General features: G+C 38.9%; 1 protein-coding gene, 1 non-coding gene and 1 pseudogene across 4 annotated transcripts; 2 read left to right on the top strand and 1 right to left on the bottom strand.

Moving 5' to 3' along the window:
* The first annotated feature begins 563 nt into the window (after positions 1-563).
* On the top strand, positions 564-10,269 carry LOC113686543 (protein SHQ1 homolog). Of its 2 annotated transcripts, none has more exons than XM_089207263.1 (16): positions 564-764; positions 945-1,012; positions 1,852-1,916; positions 2,198-2,326; positions 2,448-2,539; positions 2,628-2,705; positions 3,157-3,269; positions 3,705-3,801; positions 4,501-4,540; positions 5,007-5,061; positions 5,593-5,692; positions 6,806-6,859; positions 7,189-7,312; positions 7,728-7,848; positions 8,156-8,195; positions 9,150-10,269. In XM_089207263.1, the coding sequence occupies exons 1-16, from the start codon at positions 690-692 to the stop codon at positions 9,459-9,461; spliced, it is 1,563 nt and encodes a 520-aa protein (XP_089063389.1). In that variant the 5' UTR covers positions 564-689; the 3' UTR covers positions 9,462-10,269. The 2 variants fall into 2 exon arrangements, with proteins under 2 accessions (XP_089063389.1, XP_089063390.1); XM_089207264.1 differs by lacking the exon at positions 9,150-10,269 and adding an exon at positions 8,319-8,512.
* On the bottom strand, positions 5,831-5,903 carry Trnat-ggu (transfer RNA threonine (anticodon GGU)). Its single transcript has one exon. It is a non-coding gene; the product is annotated as a tRNA-Thr (tRNA).
* A 728-nt stretch (positions 10,270-10,997) lies between the features above and the next one.
* Positions 10,998-14,251, top strand: LOC113686542 (diamine oxidase [copper-containing] pseudogene; annotated as a pseudogene). The gene has a single exon (XR_016186861.1). The product of XR_016186861.1 is annotated as a diamine oxidase [copper-containing] pseudogene (transcript).
* Positions 14,252-14,513: the final 262 nt, after the last annotated feature.

Below are 14,513 nucleotides of genomic sequence, written 5' to 3'. Positions count from 1 at the left end.
TAACAAAGAATGAACAAACAACAAACGAGCAAATTTATGAAAGATATCTTGGGGAGCATTTACAAACAGTCTCTTGTCTAAGTTTAGATAAAAAAAGGAAAGAAATCAATAATTTTCAACCGACTGCGCGTTCGGAATTCTTAATAGTTTTTACTAACCGTATTTGAACCCAGAAATTAATAAAAAACCTACAATCTGTATTTGAGATATTTTAACAGAGTTAATAATTCAGTCACGTCATTTTTCTTATTAGATAAATGTAGCTGAAGTTTTTTTACACTTCAAGGTAAGAAAATAAGCTTCGCGTAGGTTTTCACTAGATTAGATATTTGCCTCTTTTTAGATTTCGATCTTACGATCTGCCTCTTACAGAGTATCAAAAAAACATGGAAAAAAATCATTTTTGAATATTCCAGAGTTAAAAAAGTATATACACTAGCAAGTTTTTCTTAGCTGTTGCAATTGTCGATGAAAGATTTATCCTGTTGTCTTTTTTCCACACGGCAAAGAGTTATTTCCACAAGGTTGCCGAAAGAGGTCTGGTTACTAAACTTCTTTAGACCGAGTGAAGACTGGAGAGTATGAACTCAACATGGCGGACGATCAGTAGCGAATTTCTTGCCACAGCAATAATTTTAAGATCCATCAACGAACAAAATGCTTCAGCATTGAGCGTAGCTTTTTGAAAAATGCTTACTCCTGTATTCGAACTTAGCCAAGACGATGAGTTTGTTTTTGCGATTATCAAGACCCCATATGTCAAGGTAAGCGATTCACCCAGGGTCTTCACGCGTACGTATCGTAAAGGATAAAAACACATGGAACGATTTCCTAATCAAATCAACCTGCTTTAGAAATAGAAAATAGCTTGTTATTCCTTATTGTAGTTCTTTTTTTTAATCATGTTTTGCTTTGAAAACTTAGATTTTTTTTGCAACCTGTAGATTGCTGATGTCGATTTCTTCATCAATGACACAGAATTTAAATTTTATGTCAAGCCATACTTTCTGAGGTAAGCTATCGAGATTGTATATAAAGCAGAAATAGAAAAAGACTTTGACCTGGAACCTGGAATAAAATTGTGCCAGCGTGAAAACAAAAACAAAACAAAACAAAAATACACTAAATTAATCAGTATTCAGAATGTGAAGTGTTTGCACGACCGCTTTCACTCCAAAGATCGCATTTAGTGATTCTCCTTATTGTCTGCTTTACATTTCTTTTTATGTTAGTTGGAGAATTTAGTTTTTGATCAACTAATAATCTTCAAATTGATATTTTTCTCCATTTTCATCACTTATCTGCTTGGTATGGTATTTCTAATGTAGGGAGAAATTCTATGTTGGTCACTCATGGGAGTTAGAGGTTTTGCATGGGGTGGCCATAAGGGAGAAGAGAGCAAAAAATGGCATACAGAGATACAACAGAAGCAACTGCACAAGTTCTCTGATTTGGATCACAACACACGAGGATTCCTAAAAAACTTGTTTATCAACCCTTGGGTGGATGGTTGACTCAACCCTTTAACTCTCATAAGTGATAAACATATAACTTCTCCCTGTAATATCCATACATTATCCAGCAAACAGGTAATGAGAATACTCAAATTTATCAGGCAGAAGTTGATCTAACACTGAATTCTCATAAGTAAGTTACAAGGAAATGTGTTGCAGCTGGAGGGGAGAATTAACAATCAGATCTTGGGAGTTAAAAGGTTAAAAAAGAGGAAATACCCCAAGCAAACTTCATTCCACTGTACTTTCACCTAAATTTTAAGCACTGGTCATCATTTGATTTTTTATGCAGTGTGGGGTTGAAAATAAATATAGATAAATTACTTTTTTCTCCCAGGCTTAATTTACCAGGAAAGATTACTGAAGATGGAAGGGAGTCTGCATCTTATGATGTTGAGAAAGGTGAGATGTATATTCTTTGTGTATCCAACAGAGGTAGAGGCCATAGCCTCACAGTTGCCTGTGAGGCTATGTTGTCACTGACCAATGGTTAGTATTTGTTAACAAAATTAGCAGAAATGAAACATTTTGTAAATTTCTCACAAATACTCATTTTTTTTCAAACCTCCAAAATGTCTTTACTAAATTATTTATCACCAACACAAAAGGTTTTTTGTTGTCCTGAACATCTGAACAGTGTTAAAATTAGTTACTCTTCATTTTTGACTTTCCTTTTACCATAGGAACATTTTCAATAAAGCTTCCTAAGCTCCATGCTGGAGAGACCTTTGAGAACTTGGATCTGTTAACAACTTTACTAGCTCCTAAAAAGAAGGCCTCTTTAAATGTTAAGCCTCTCATTGAAGTTGTTGGTAAGTGTAGTTTATTAATTTTGCACATTTATGATTGTGCAAAATTGTATTCTGTTGGACCACTGTTCTGTGCAGTTATAGTTATTAAATCAGATGACAGCCATTAATTTTTTTTTTTAAGAAAGTGATACCATAACAGAAGTTGATGACCAAGAAGATGAGAGCAACAGTGATGAGGAATTTGACTGGGAATTTGAGCAACATTTACCTCAGGTAACATTTACTCTAAAATTTTTGGAGGATAATTGTTAGCTTTCAATTCTAACTCAAATGGTAAAATACCCTCTCTTCATGTTTGCAGGATAATGCAGAAATTACTCTTCGTGAAACCAAATATGGATTTGCCAACCAAAAGGGTGGAATTTTTAAAGGCAGAGAGGTACTGGGTATATTAAGTAGTCTTGCTATAGGATGGGAGAGCATGGGTATTGATGCTGCAGTGATAAGAGGACTTGCATGTACAGGGTACCTCATCTGCATCCTGCATTATATTACTGTGACAGATAGGGTACATCTCTCTGATGAGCACAGGTGTGGTTTCTTGTTGATGCTCACCCATGCTCCAGGCCCTTCCAGCCACAACTATTTTTTTTCACCTATTAATAGTTTGCAATTTTTCATTTCATTTCAAATTGTCTAATTTTAATTGTGATAAAAATTTAAGGTCTCGCTGAACTCACTATTATTATTACAAGGCCACCACCTCTCCTTTTGTGTATGTTGTGGTTGTTTTTGTTTGTTTGTTTATCTTGTAGCACAATTTCTTTCAAAGTTGCAAATTTTGAACTGGAGTTTCAGATGTAACTTGACATACTGGTGTTGTTTGACAGGCAGAGCTTCTTGAAATAGCTGAAATAACTGATCCTGATTCAATGGCACCAAGTAAGAGACGAGGAAACAGGCAGGCAGCTGAAGATGCTAAGTTTGATGAGGAATATTATTTGTAAGATAAATACCTGCATACAGCAATGACTTAAAAATTGAGAAACCCAATTGTGTTAACATTTTAACAATTTGTGTGCAACAAGGTATTTGAGACAGCTTACTTTTTCATGGCTTCATAAATTTTATGTTGCCCATATGTCACAGTGTAGGATGTTAAGCAGGCAGGTAATGACTGATTACAGGGAAGTTTACTCTTGAGATAGAATCATGTAATTGACAGTGGTCCTGTTAAGCTATTTGGGTAGGTCTTAGTGCACTGAAATGAAGCTCCACAAACAGATTGAAATAACTGCAGTGAAATTTTCATTATTGTCGTCAAATGGATCTGTTTTAGGCTATAGGCACATACACTGTCAAACGCCTCTGTTGGTCCATCCTGTTTGAATGTATGGCTACAGTTATTGTAAGTTACAGTACTTTCCTTCCTTTTCAGGGCAGATTATTTCAACGTTGATCAAATTCAACATCTCTTGGATTACAAGCCTCCTTGGGACACTTACTTGCAACAGCACAAAGAAAACTCTTTTGAGGTAGTGCATGTTAATAGTCCATTTCACATGCAGTTGCATGCTTGGTTGCCAAGTCTTTGAACAGGAGTGAGGCCAAGGGTGACCTTGTTTTGAATCAAATGTTGCTGCTTTTAAGGAAAATTTTGTTGTTATCATGCTAGCTAGATACTGTTCTTTATCATAACAAGGTCACCTTCAGCCTCACTCCAAAACAAGGGCTTGGCAACTAAGTACACTACTGTTAAATGCCCTACAGTATTATGGATTGGAAAAAGTTCTGCTTTTAGGAATGATTATGTTAGAGAGTTTGGCAACATTACATGTAAATATAGCCACATCTCAAAAAAGTTTTTTGAAGATCACCAAAAAACAACCTAGATAATCTGGTTTGATTTGGTAGTTTACATTACTCATCAATCAGACAGGAATATATAAGGATTGAAAAAAACCGCAAATCCATAAAAAATATTGTTTCTTTTGACATAATAATAATTTTAATAGTAATAATGATCATAAAAATTTTGTGTTGTTATTGTAACCACCTAATGAGTAGCAGATGAACTTTGTCAAGGCAGATTTCTTGTAAACTAAGACTGTTAATATTGTAATGGAATGTTTTATAATTGAATAACTTTCAAGAGTTTTGTTGGTTGTCATTACAAATGGCTTTACCTTTTTGCCAGACAATCAACTGTTTAAAATTTGAACACTATTTTTCAGGATGATGTAAAGCATTCAATTGAGCAAGAAGAGAAAACAGGTACTCTTTGTAATCATTGCTTGTGAGCATCCTCAAATGAAAGTTATCTAAGAACTGATGATCTTCATGGTCTAACTTCTTCTCTTAATTTAACTGCACTGTTCATGAAACAGGCTTTGAGAATACATATTTTTTGTATCAGTCCAGAAAAGTTTATGTTGGTTTGATACAAGTTGTCTTAAATAACCTTCTAAAAAGTGTAGGCAGCTGAAGGGGAGAGTTTCAATTTAGAACTTGGGCGTTAAAATGTTATACTATTGTGGTGAAGCCAAAACACCTTGAACATTCTACCTTGGTCTGTGATTTTGACGGAATATAACGAAAATGAAACTTCATTTCAATGTGACCCATCACAAAGATGTTCCATATCATGGAGAAACTTATTTTTATCTTATAAGAGTCGATGAACCTTTTTATCAATTTACAAGTGCAGTGTGTAAGTGGAAATCTACTTTTTCTTTTGCAGTTCAGTTTACAGCTGAAGAGAAGGACCAGCTGAGAAGACTTCCAAATAAAGATTATATCCTTTTACCTTGTAAAATATAATCCAGTTCAAATTTCTGAATTCTGCTTGAGTAGCAAGTATTGTTTGCCTCAGAGCAAAAATCTTGAGTTTGGTTGGTAGCTTGGGGTAAAAAAGTGAGTTTTGTGTTTAGAAATCTTCTTTTGCGGTATATACCAAAACAAATTTTCAGCTATAAGTTAGTGTTGCTGTAGAAAGATAGAAAATACCAATTTTAGTTTTGGTCTTAGAGCCTGGTGCATACAAACAATTATGTACCACTAATCATATCCATTTCCATGGCTATTTGCTTGCTATAAACTGTATAAAAAACTTTTGATTATTTTGATTTGTTTAAAATAGTAGTTGTTATGATACTATGAGTAAATTTTGGTTTTGAAGCTTGCATCATTTATGTCGTCTTTTTTCCTACAGTTGTTTTTATATTAATTTTTTATTCATGCGCGGTATCCATGTTTCACAATGCATGTATTTGTTACCCAATGGTTACTAACATTATCATATATGAGAACCCTTAACAAATTATAAACCTTTTTGATGACAAAGAAGAGCTACCTCTATTTCTTGGCCTTGTTGATGTCATCTTTGCTTATGCTTATAATCATCGCACCACAGAAGGAGAGAACACGGTAAACAATTCAAAAATACAGTGTGTACTGGTAACATAAATAAATGCGAATATATGAAAGTCATATATTTGAACTGCGGATCTTCACAGTAATGAATTCTACTTAAACAGTAGTGAAAAGAAGGCCTGAAAAAAATTCAGGCCTGTACGGGATTTGAACCCATGGCCTCTGCAGTACCAGTGCAGTGCTCTACCAACTGAGCTAACAAGCCAACTGAGAGCTGGTCATTGTGTTGGTTCCAAATAAACCCATGAAGTGGTGAATATACGGCTTTGAATATATGAAAGTCATATATCTGAACTGCGGATAAAGACGTGAATATGAAGGCGATCTTCACCTCATGGGTTCAAATCCCTTACAGGCCTGAATTTTTTTCAGGCCTGAATTTTTTTCAGGCCTTCATTTCACTACTGTTTAAGTAGTGTTCATTACTGTGAAGATCGCCTTCATATTCACTGGTAACACAGTTCACAGATCTTCCCTGTTTACTTCAAGCTCAAGGTGTTCATTTCCCTTTCATCCATATGGACTTGAGTGGGCATGGCTTCATTTGGAGCATCTCTTAACCTTTTGACTCTCAGATCAAATTTGTAATTCTCCTAACTGTCAACCATACAATTCTTATAATGTTAGTTCAGAGATTTTAGTATTGGATCAACTTATTATCCCCAAATTGATATAATTATTTCTTTATTCTCATCACTTATCTAGTTGATATTGTATTTAATATTGTAAGAAGAAATTCTGTCTTGGTCACTCATGGGAGTTAAAGGTTAAAATCACACTTTATATAACAAGCTCAGTTATGCACGCATTCTGATTGGTTCTCACTTATGATCTATTGGAGGACAGACGTATAGATGACGTCATCATTAAAACTTTTTTAGTTCTTTAGCCGTGCGTCTGTTCAGTAATTGATCACAGAGGACGTCAAAATGTGGTAAGAACAAAAAAGTGGCACACGAGGCGCAGCCAACTTGGAATCTATTTGTTAAACTGATAACAGCATAAATACTTGAGTTCCACCTTACATCGCATTAAAACTAACAGTTCTTTTCATCTTGTTTGAAGAATTTTAAACACGTAATAATTAACAAAAATGTTGTTTGGCAGGTGGAATCGCCTTGGACCATTTCACGAATTAGCTCCACGTTCTCATGGTTTGATGTAAGACAATTTTTAACCTTTTACACACTACTATCAGTCTGCATATTCTCCATACTGTTCATTATACATTTCCAGAGGTGCTGACAAGGATAATTTTCTTAACAATCAAGAGCCTCTTTTGTTGGTGATCATTTCCTTGCATGGAATCTATTTCTCAATTACAGCCTGAGTTCCCTAATATGCATCACGGTCACATACCACCCGTCCCTAAATGCGTGTAAGATGTTTGCGTTGGAGCCCTGTGCTGGGAAATTCCGTGCGCGAAGTCAGATATTGAATATGGAGGCATTTATTTATTTATTTAATATTTAATTTTTTGGTTTTCTCAGTCGTTCAGCAGCATCCATGATGTCATAATTTCTTGTGCCCGCCGATCTTTATCGTATCCTCTCTATCGACACTGGTCTTTGGTCACTGCAGTTGTTGAAGACACCAAAAGAATATTTTCCCTGGGTATGTAGCCGTTAAGTCTTTTTTGTGTGAAGCATAACTGTTTTTCACGTTGCGGAATTAAAATTCTCAATTATTATAAAAGAGTAAGTCTCTTGTTTGAGCCACACTTTATTCAACCTAAAACGCATGACATTGGAAAAGACAAAAGAGGCCCTTTGCCTTCGTTTTCTTCTCGGTTTTCCGGCACCCCTCTCCTCCCGGAATTATTTATGGTTGCCATCGAATTGTAAGGAATTTTGGTGAAGTGAAGGGGGGGGGGGGTTACCTGCAACGAAGAAGCATTATCCTATCAAGGGGGAGTAGTAACACTCTTAGTCGTATCATGCTCTAGAAGCCAGTATAGGCACTGACAATATCGCGCTAATATTGGCATTACAATGGGGGGTTAGAGGTTAAAAACTTTATTCCTTGGTAGGTCGTCGACAGCTATTGAGATGTTTACTGGAACTCCATGCCCTGTGTCGGGAAGACGACCCTTGGTTTCTGTTAAATGATCTCTATTTGACTGACTACTGCGTCTGGATTCAAAAAGCTAGGTAAGATGCTTTTGAGTTACACGAATTTCTGTGTACTGTATCTCGGAGGTCGGGCGTTTCCAAGCACTATGAATGAAGGGTGTAAGATTCTAAAGAAACTGTGGTACTGCATTGGTGGGAGAGTATAACAGGGTAATTTAATACTATCAACTGAGTTGATAACGTAAATTGGCCATCGTAAAGAGTTCATGCTCGATTGTCTGGATTTGGGAGAAGATTGACTTAATACAATGATAGGTATGGCTATAGGCTAGCCTTGTCAAGGCGTTGCCTCATTACGATGTTATTATTTTATCTCTTGAAACAGCCGAAAGAAGCTTTCTTCTTTGGCGAGAAGCCTCGAACAGGTATTTGACAATCATTGCCTTACCTCTAGGTCCACACACTATACAGACTCATATATACTACTTGTAAGATCTTATTCCAGTTTCCGTTGCATGAAGCCGCAGTTTTCTTTTCCTTATTTTTAGAGCTCTTGGTTGGTAAGAATTACCGTAAGAGTAAGGTTCCTTGTTAGAAACCACTGAAAACTGTGGCTGGAGTTCATGGTTGGACCTGTCGATCAAGACTCCAGCGCGTTAATCATTCGGCGAGCGCCTCTTCCTTCGAAGCGCAATTGTTGCTGAGTTACGCTCGGAGCACTGTCCACAAAAAAGATAATGAGATGAAGTGAACTTATCAGGAAGAGGGTATTTGCCCTTTAAATTCCAAGATCTGATTGTTAATTCTCCCCTCCAGTTTTTACGCAATTCCTGGCAAACAGGTTAGGAGAATTTGGTATTGGATCAAGATAACAACTTCTACCTGATAAGTTTGGGTACTCTCATTTGCCCTTTGCTGTATAATGTATGGATATTATAGGGAGAAGTTTCATTTTAATCACTTTTGGGAGTTAAAGGGTTAATTAACTGATTTCCAAAATTTAAAGCTTTGGGCGCACACTGATAAAGATGGGGCGAACTTGTTTTACTTCAAGGGGCGATTTGGCAATGGTGATGGGGGCGAACTTGTAATGGGGCGAGACCTACATAACCAGGAGGAAATAATGGGCCATTGTTTTCTTCTGCCGTGACTCATTTCTAAAGATATGTGGTAGTACCAGCCAGGAGGGAAATTCAGTTATCAGATTACGCGAGTTCAAGAAGTCAGGGGCGGAAAGGATTGCGTTATTCTTTCTATTCTCAGTTTTCGAAGCCATAGTAGCTGCCTGAAAGAAAAATGTGACGTGGTATTTTGAGTAAAATGGAAGCAAAAGTGCGGCAAAACTCGTCAATTTTAAGTTTTCCTTTTATGTCGTTTAGGTTCAGATAAGTAAAGGCGACTTGTCTTGGCAGTTAGAAGAACTGGAACTGGCTGCATGTTTGGTTCAAAAAGAGGAGGAGAAAACTGATTCCGTTGAAAATATATGCGATACACGTGAAACTGAAAGCGACGATGAGAGCTCCGAAAGTGGGGACGATGATGATACGAGTGACGACGGCGACGGTGATAGCGACGACGAAGTTGACGTAGGCAACAAGGACGACGATTACGTGGACGATCTCGACGAAAGAAATGAAGAGAAAAATTCCGCAACTATTGTTGAGAGAGAGATTTCAGAGGCTGGTCCTTAACTGAATAAGGAGATTAAAAAGGATTCAAATTAAACTCCTATCAGTTATAATTCTGCTGATCTCCAAAGAGGATTTTGGTCACAGACATTGACAACAGCTGTTGGTCGCACGACTCTCCGCCCCTCCCCCTCGGAGTCCCACAAATGTCTAGCCAGGTTCACAATGGCCAGGAGTCGATGGATCTGCGATAAACTTTGTCATTAGCAAGCATTAATCTGGACTGACCCGGTTCAAATTTCTTTCGTTGAAATGGCAATCGATAACACCCACAATCTTAAAACAATTTGAACCACGCAGTGTTAAGTGTCTATTGTTCGGGTCCTGACATCAAAACAAAGAAAGGTTAATTTTTTGAAAATTATAGATATTAAGTTATTTATACAACACATACAAGTTATAGTTCTAACATATATCATTACTTAACTTAACTTATAGGGCTTACATTTCTTACGTAACATGGATAACTAACAGAACTAGTCTTCAGTCGAACCGGTATTCAGCGACACCGTATGAAGCGGTCATACTGTATAAGCAATGGTTGCCAAATTCTCTAATTTGTTTCCCCTCAATCACTATAATTTTCACCTATGTTAAAATGTTGCGGTCACCCTTTACCAAATTCCAACGATCTGATTGTATTGTCTTCCACCTGTATTAAGCGGTCACTTACAGCCCAACCACTCAAACTGAGAATAATCTTTCAAGTAATCTGTTTCTCTTCCAAAATCAAAGTAAGTAAGTAGTATTTTTGAGCGAGATTTTGTACATTAAGTGGTCAACTTTGGCATAAAATGGCGTTTTGTACCGTGTTTTATAATACCCCTTATCTGTGGAACCTGTATTAAGCGGTAAACTATTCCCCGTGGGTTACCGCCTATTACAGGTTCGACTAGTTTACCCAGCGAACACTGATATCCAACATGCACCTACAACGGGTATACTTTCACGCCTTAACAGATATACATTACTCGCGCAGACTGCTGTTAATTTTGAAACAACTCAGGTCTGGCTAGTTACATAGCAGCAAACAATGATTGGATCTGTGATGACCTTTGATAACATTTGTATAGTTATCTATAGTTGTATAGTTGTATTGTTATCTATTTGCCGGTAGATAACATCAACAATCTTAGAAAACTTGAATGACAAAAAACTTCAAAGGCCCCGTTGCTCAGATCGTACCCTCAAGTCGGAGAGGGCTCGTACGGACATTAAAAGCAGAAACAAGCTCGATCTACTGCATCGTGCATTCCCTTTTTTAGGCCCTGCAGATTCTCCCCAGTTCAGATTTGCAGTTAGAACTTGGCAGCGCTGAGTTTGCTTTTACACCACGCTTCGAGAAGAGTAACTTTGGTTAGATCGGGAAAAATTTCAAATTTTTTTCAAGGCTCATTTCAAGCTGTCAACGACTAAAATCCTGAGGTAAATCTGTTCTCACTGACCAAAAATAAAGGCTGATAGACTTCACGCATCTTTCATGCCGTTCAGTTATTCACATTTCTGCTGCTTCCTTATTTCATTTCCTGCTAGGTTTTTTTTTTTTTTTTTTTTGCTTCAGCAAACCGAAAGCATAACAGGGCTTTTGTCTGCCACCTATTAACCGCAGTATTGTTTGTGTGTTTCGCTTGCGTGTCCTAAGAGTTTAGCGGCGCTTTCTGGAAGAGATTTGCGGGGCATACAGGTCACTCAAAGATGCAATCCACTTCGTAGTAACACCCTCTTGACTAAATTCATCAGAATTCTCTTCCAGGAAAAGTGAAAAGAAGAACTTATGTTCGGAATCACAATATTTAAAAAAGTTGTTCCATCACTGCTCTGAGCGTTGTCCAAAGTCAAGAACAGTAGAAACGTGACTGGAAGCATGTTGTTTACTCTAGAGGGAATCAAAATGTTGCAAAGTGATCATTTTGATAAAAAAATACTTGACCTCTCAAATTGCGTAATTGTCTGAATAGTAACCAAATATGGACTATTGTGTATGTTAAGTTCAGTCTCTTGTAAACCTCGTCCAGGCGAGTCGCACAAAAATGGCGGATAAGAACGGCGACAAATCTAATCTTATTTTGAAAATCCTGCTCGCGATCTTTGTTCTGCTTTCGTTAGCTCTGCTTATTGCGTTAATTGTGGTCGCTACCAGAAATAACAAGGACAGCACTGCAGAAATTGGAGATTCAGCTCCCAATATTGGAGACTGCCCCGAAACCACGGAGCTGAGTGCACCATCAAAGGCCTCACATGGGTGGAGAGAGCTCTACCAAGACTTATCCAAGGAGGAGATTATTGCAGTACGAGACTATATCATCAAGCAACCGTCCCTGAACGTAACAGCCTACGAAAATGCCAACATCAACGACAACTATATTTACTTGATCGAGCTGCAACAACCGGTAAAATCTGAAGCGCTTGCTTACCTTGACACGAACAACGCCCCGAAACCTGCACGGAAGGCTCGAGTGGTTTTGTACAATGGGGGGAAAGCGAACCCGGACGTGACGGAATATCTGGTGAGTCCAGTCGAAAAACCTAGTCAGCACAAAGAAACGAAAGGCCCTGGTCAGAAATATCCGATCCCATTCAACACGCGATTCCCAGACCCTAAAGAGTTCGATTTCATGGGCAAATTAATTCGCAATTTAACCTCGCACCCTGGCGTCGATAAACTCCTCAAAGAGAGCACCGACGGTTACTCCATGTTGGATTGTGTGAAGCCAAAGTGTTTAACATGGGGCTCGGCTGCTCCTAGTACGTTCAAGATAAACGAGCGTAAAACATGGACTTGGTTGATGCGGGATTTGATTGGATATTACATTCATCCCGTGGGTTTTGAAATGCGCCTGGATACAAGCGGCAACGACTTGTCCCTCTGGAAAGTGGATAAAATATTTTACAACAATGCAACTTATGACACTGTCGATGAATTAGTGAACGCCTTTAAGAGCGGATCGAAGATGCCTGTTTTCAAAGCGCCGGAAGAGAACGGAAGATTCTCAACTTATGAGCGACGTGGGAACAAAGAACCCGCCAAGCCACTTCGAAATCCTCAGCTCTACGAGCCCGATGGCAAGCGGTACACGGTCAGCGGACGTCACATAGAATACATGGGCTGGAGTTTTTGTTTCCGGTCGCGGACCTCCTCCGGTATCCAACTGTTCGACATCCGGTTTAAGGGTGACAGGATTGTCTACGAGCTGAGCGCGCAGGAGGCTGAGGCGTTTTATTCCGGTTGGGCGCCGAAGCCGATGTTTACCAATTTCCTTGATACCGCTTGGAACATGGGATCCATGAGTTTTGAATTGCTTCGTGGTGTGGACTGTCCTAACACAGCAACGTTCTTTGATCTGACACATTTTATTGGTGTTAAAGAGCCAGCGGTGTACAAGAACGCGGTCTGCATTTTTGAACAAGACATGGGGATTCCCCTACGACGACATTATGACACTGATTTTCAAGGTAGCTATAACTTCTATGGTGGGGTACCTGGGAGCGCATTAATCCTTCGAACAGCCTCGACTACATACAACTACGATTACGTTCTCGATTACATTTTCTATCCCAATGGTGTGTTGGAAGTGAGAACCACAACCAGTGGTTACGCACAAACTACTTTCTACACCCCTGACGAAGACCCCTATGCATACCAGATCCACCCCAAGATGGCGGGAAGCCTACATGATCACATTTTTAACTACAAAGTCGACATTGATGTACGTGGCACTAAAAACTCCCATCAGACTGTCGAGGTTGGCCTGGAAAACATCACTAATCCTTGGTTCCCCGGCGACCGACACGTACAAAAGATCCTGAAGCGCCGAGTTCGAACAAATGAACGCGATGCAGTGTATCATTTCAATTTTCAGACACCCACTTTGTTAAATTTCTTTAACAGAGAGGAGAAGAACGCCTTCGGTGTCCATCGTGGTTATCGCATTCAGATCAGGGACATGATGAAGCAGATGATCCCCGAGGCATTTCCCATGATAAAGGGCGCGGCTTGGTCCCTGAACCAGATGACGGTCACGAAGCAAAAGGACTCCGAAGAGAAGAGCTCCTGTATGTACAATCAACTAGACATGGCTGACCCCGTGTTGGACTTCACAAAGTTTTACGCTGATAACGAAGGCATCGAAAATGAAGATCTGGTCGCTTGGGTCACCATTGGAATGATGCATGTCATGCACTCGGAAGATGTCCCCAATACAGCAACCCCTGGGAACTCTGCAAGCTTCTACCTGAGGCCCTTCAGCTACTTTGACGAGGATCCATCCATGGGGATGTATGACGGAGTCGTCATCAAGCCTAAGGCTGGTGGTGGCAGTGACATCGACACTCTGGGATCTCCAAAGACGCAGTCAACCTGTGCCCCTAAGAACAAACCCATTGAGTTTTTTGGCCGTTATGGAAACTATTAGAGAACTCCCTCGAATAGGACATCTTCAAAGATTCCAAGGTTTACGCAGAAGGTATTAATTTTCTCTGGATTAGACGGAAAAAATAATGAAATAGAAGTGTCTTAGATTTAGCTGAGGTTAATAACTTTTAGCGAGTCCTCTATACAGTAAAACGCGATTTTCAAATCAATAGAAATGTCTTCGACTTGACACAACAGTTAAATCTCGTGTTGCGTGACAGCCCAAAAATAGACACCCATCTTCATTCTGTGTAGCATCAAAGACTCTATCAACTCTAACAGGCTAATCTTTTCCCATAGCTTTGGGCTGTTGAAGGTAGTTTCACAAATGTTAAGGTGTAGTAGTTTGTGATTGAAAATTAAAGTCGGCATTTTCATCTTATTTTTTTGTTGATTGTTAGTTCAGAAGTAAATGGTCAGGGTGAAGGGGGGGGGGGGGGTGGGGAAAGAGCAGTGGCGCCGAAAAAGGGCCGGTGGGATCAAACGAAGGATGGAGAATAATTATAACGAGTTCATGTACAGCTCTGACGTCATGATTTACCGCCTTTCCCTTCCCTCTTAGCTCTTTTAAAACCCAATCACCACTAGCAGGAGCCCTTTATTGTAATAGGCTCTTGCCTTTAAATAAAGAGTAAAGAAACGTT

Source organism: Pocillopora damicornis, chromosome 5 (assembly GCF_964200805.1).
Source record: "Pocillopora damicornis chromosome 5, jaPocDami1.2, whole genome shotgun sequence".
NCBI lineage: Eukaryota > Metazoa > Cnidaria > Anthozoa > Scleractinia > Pocilloporidae > Pocillopora > Pocillopora damicornis.
Note: the sequence above shows the minus strand (reverse complement) of the source record. Positions and strands in the feature narration are given on the sequence as shown.

Excerpts from the sequence above, each read along its gene's own strand:
- LOC113686543 (XM_089207263.1), top strand. The coding sequence starts at position 690 with ATGCTTACTCCTGTATTCGAACTTAGCCAAGACGATGAGTTTGTTTTT. Across the intron at positions 2,540-2,627 it reads TTGAGCAACATTTACCTCAG|GATAATGCAGAAATTACTCT; the intron begins GTAACATTTACT and ends TCATGTTTGCAG. Across the intron at positions 7,849-8,155 it reads GTCTGGATTCAAAAAGCTAG|CCGAAAGAAGCTTTCTTCTT; the intron begins GTAAGATGCTTT and ends CTCTTGAAACAG.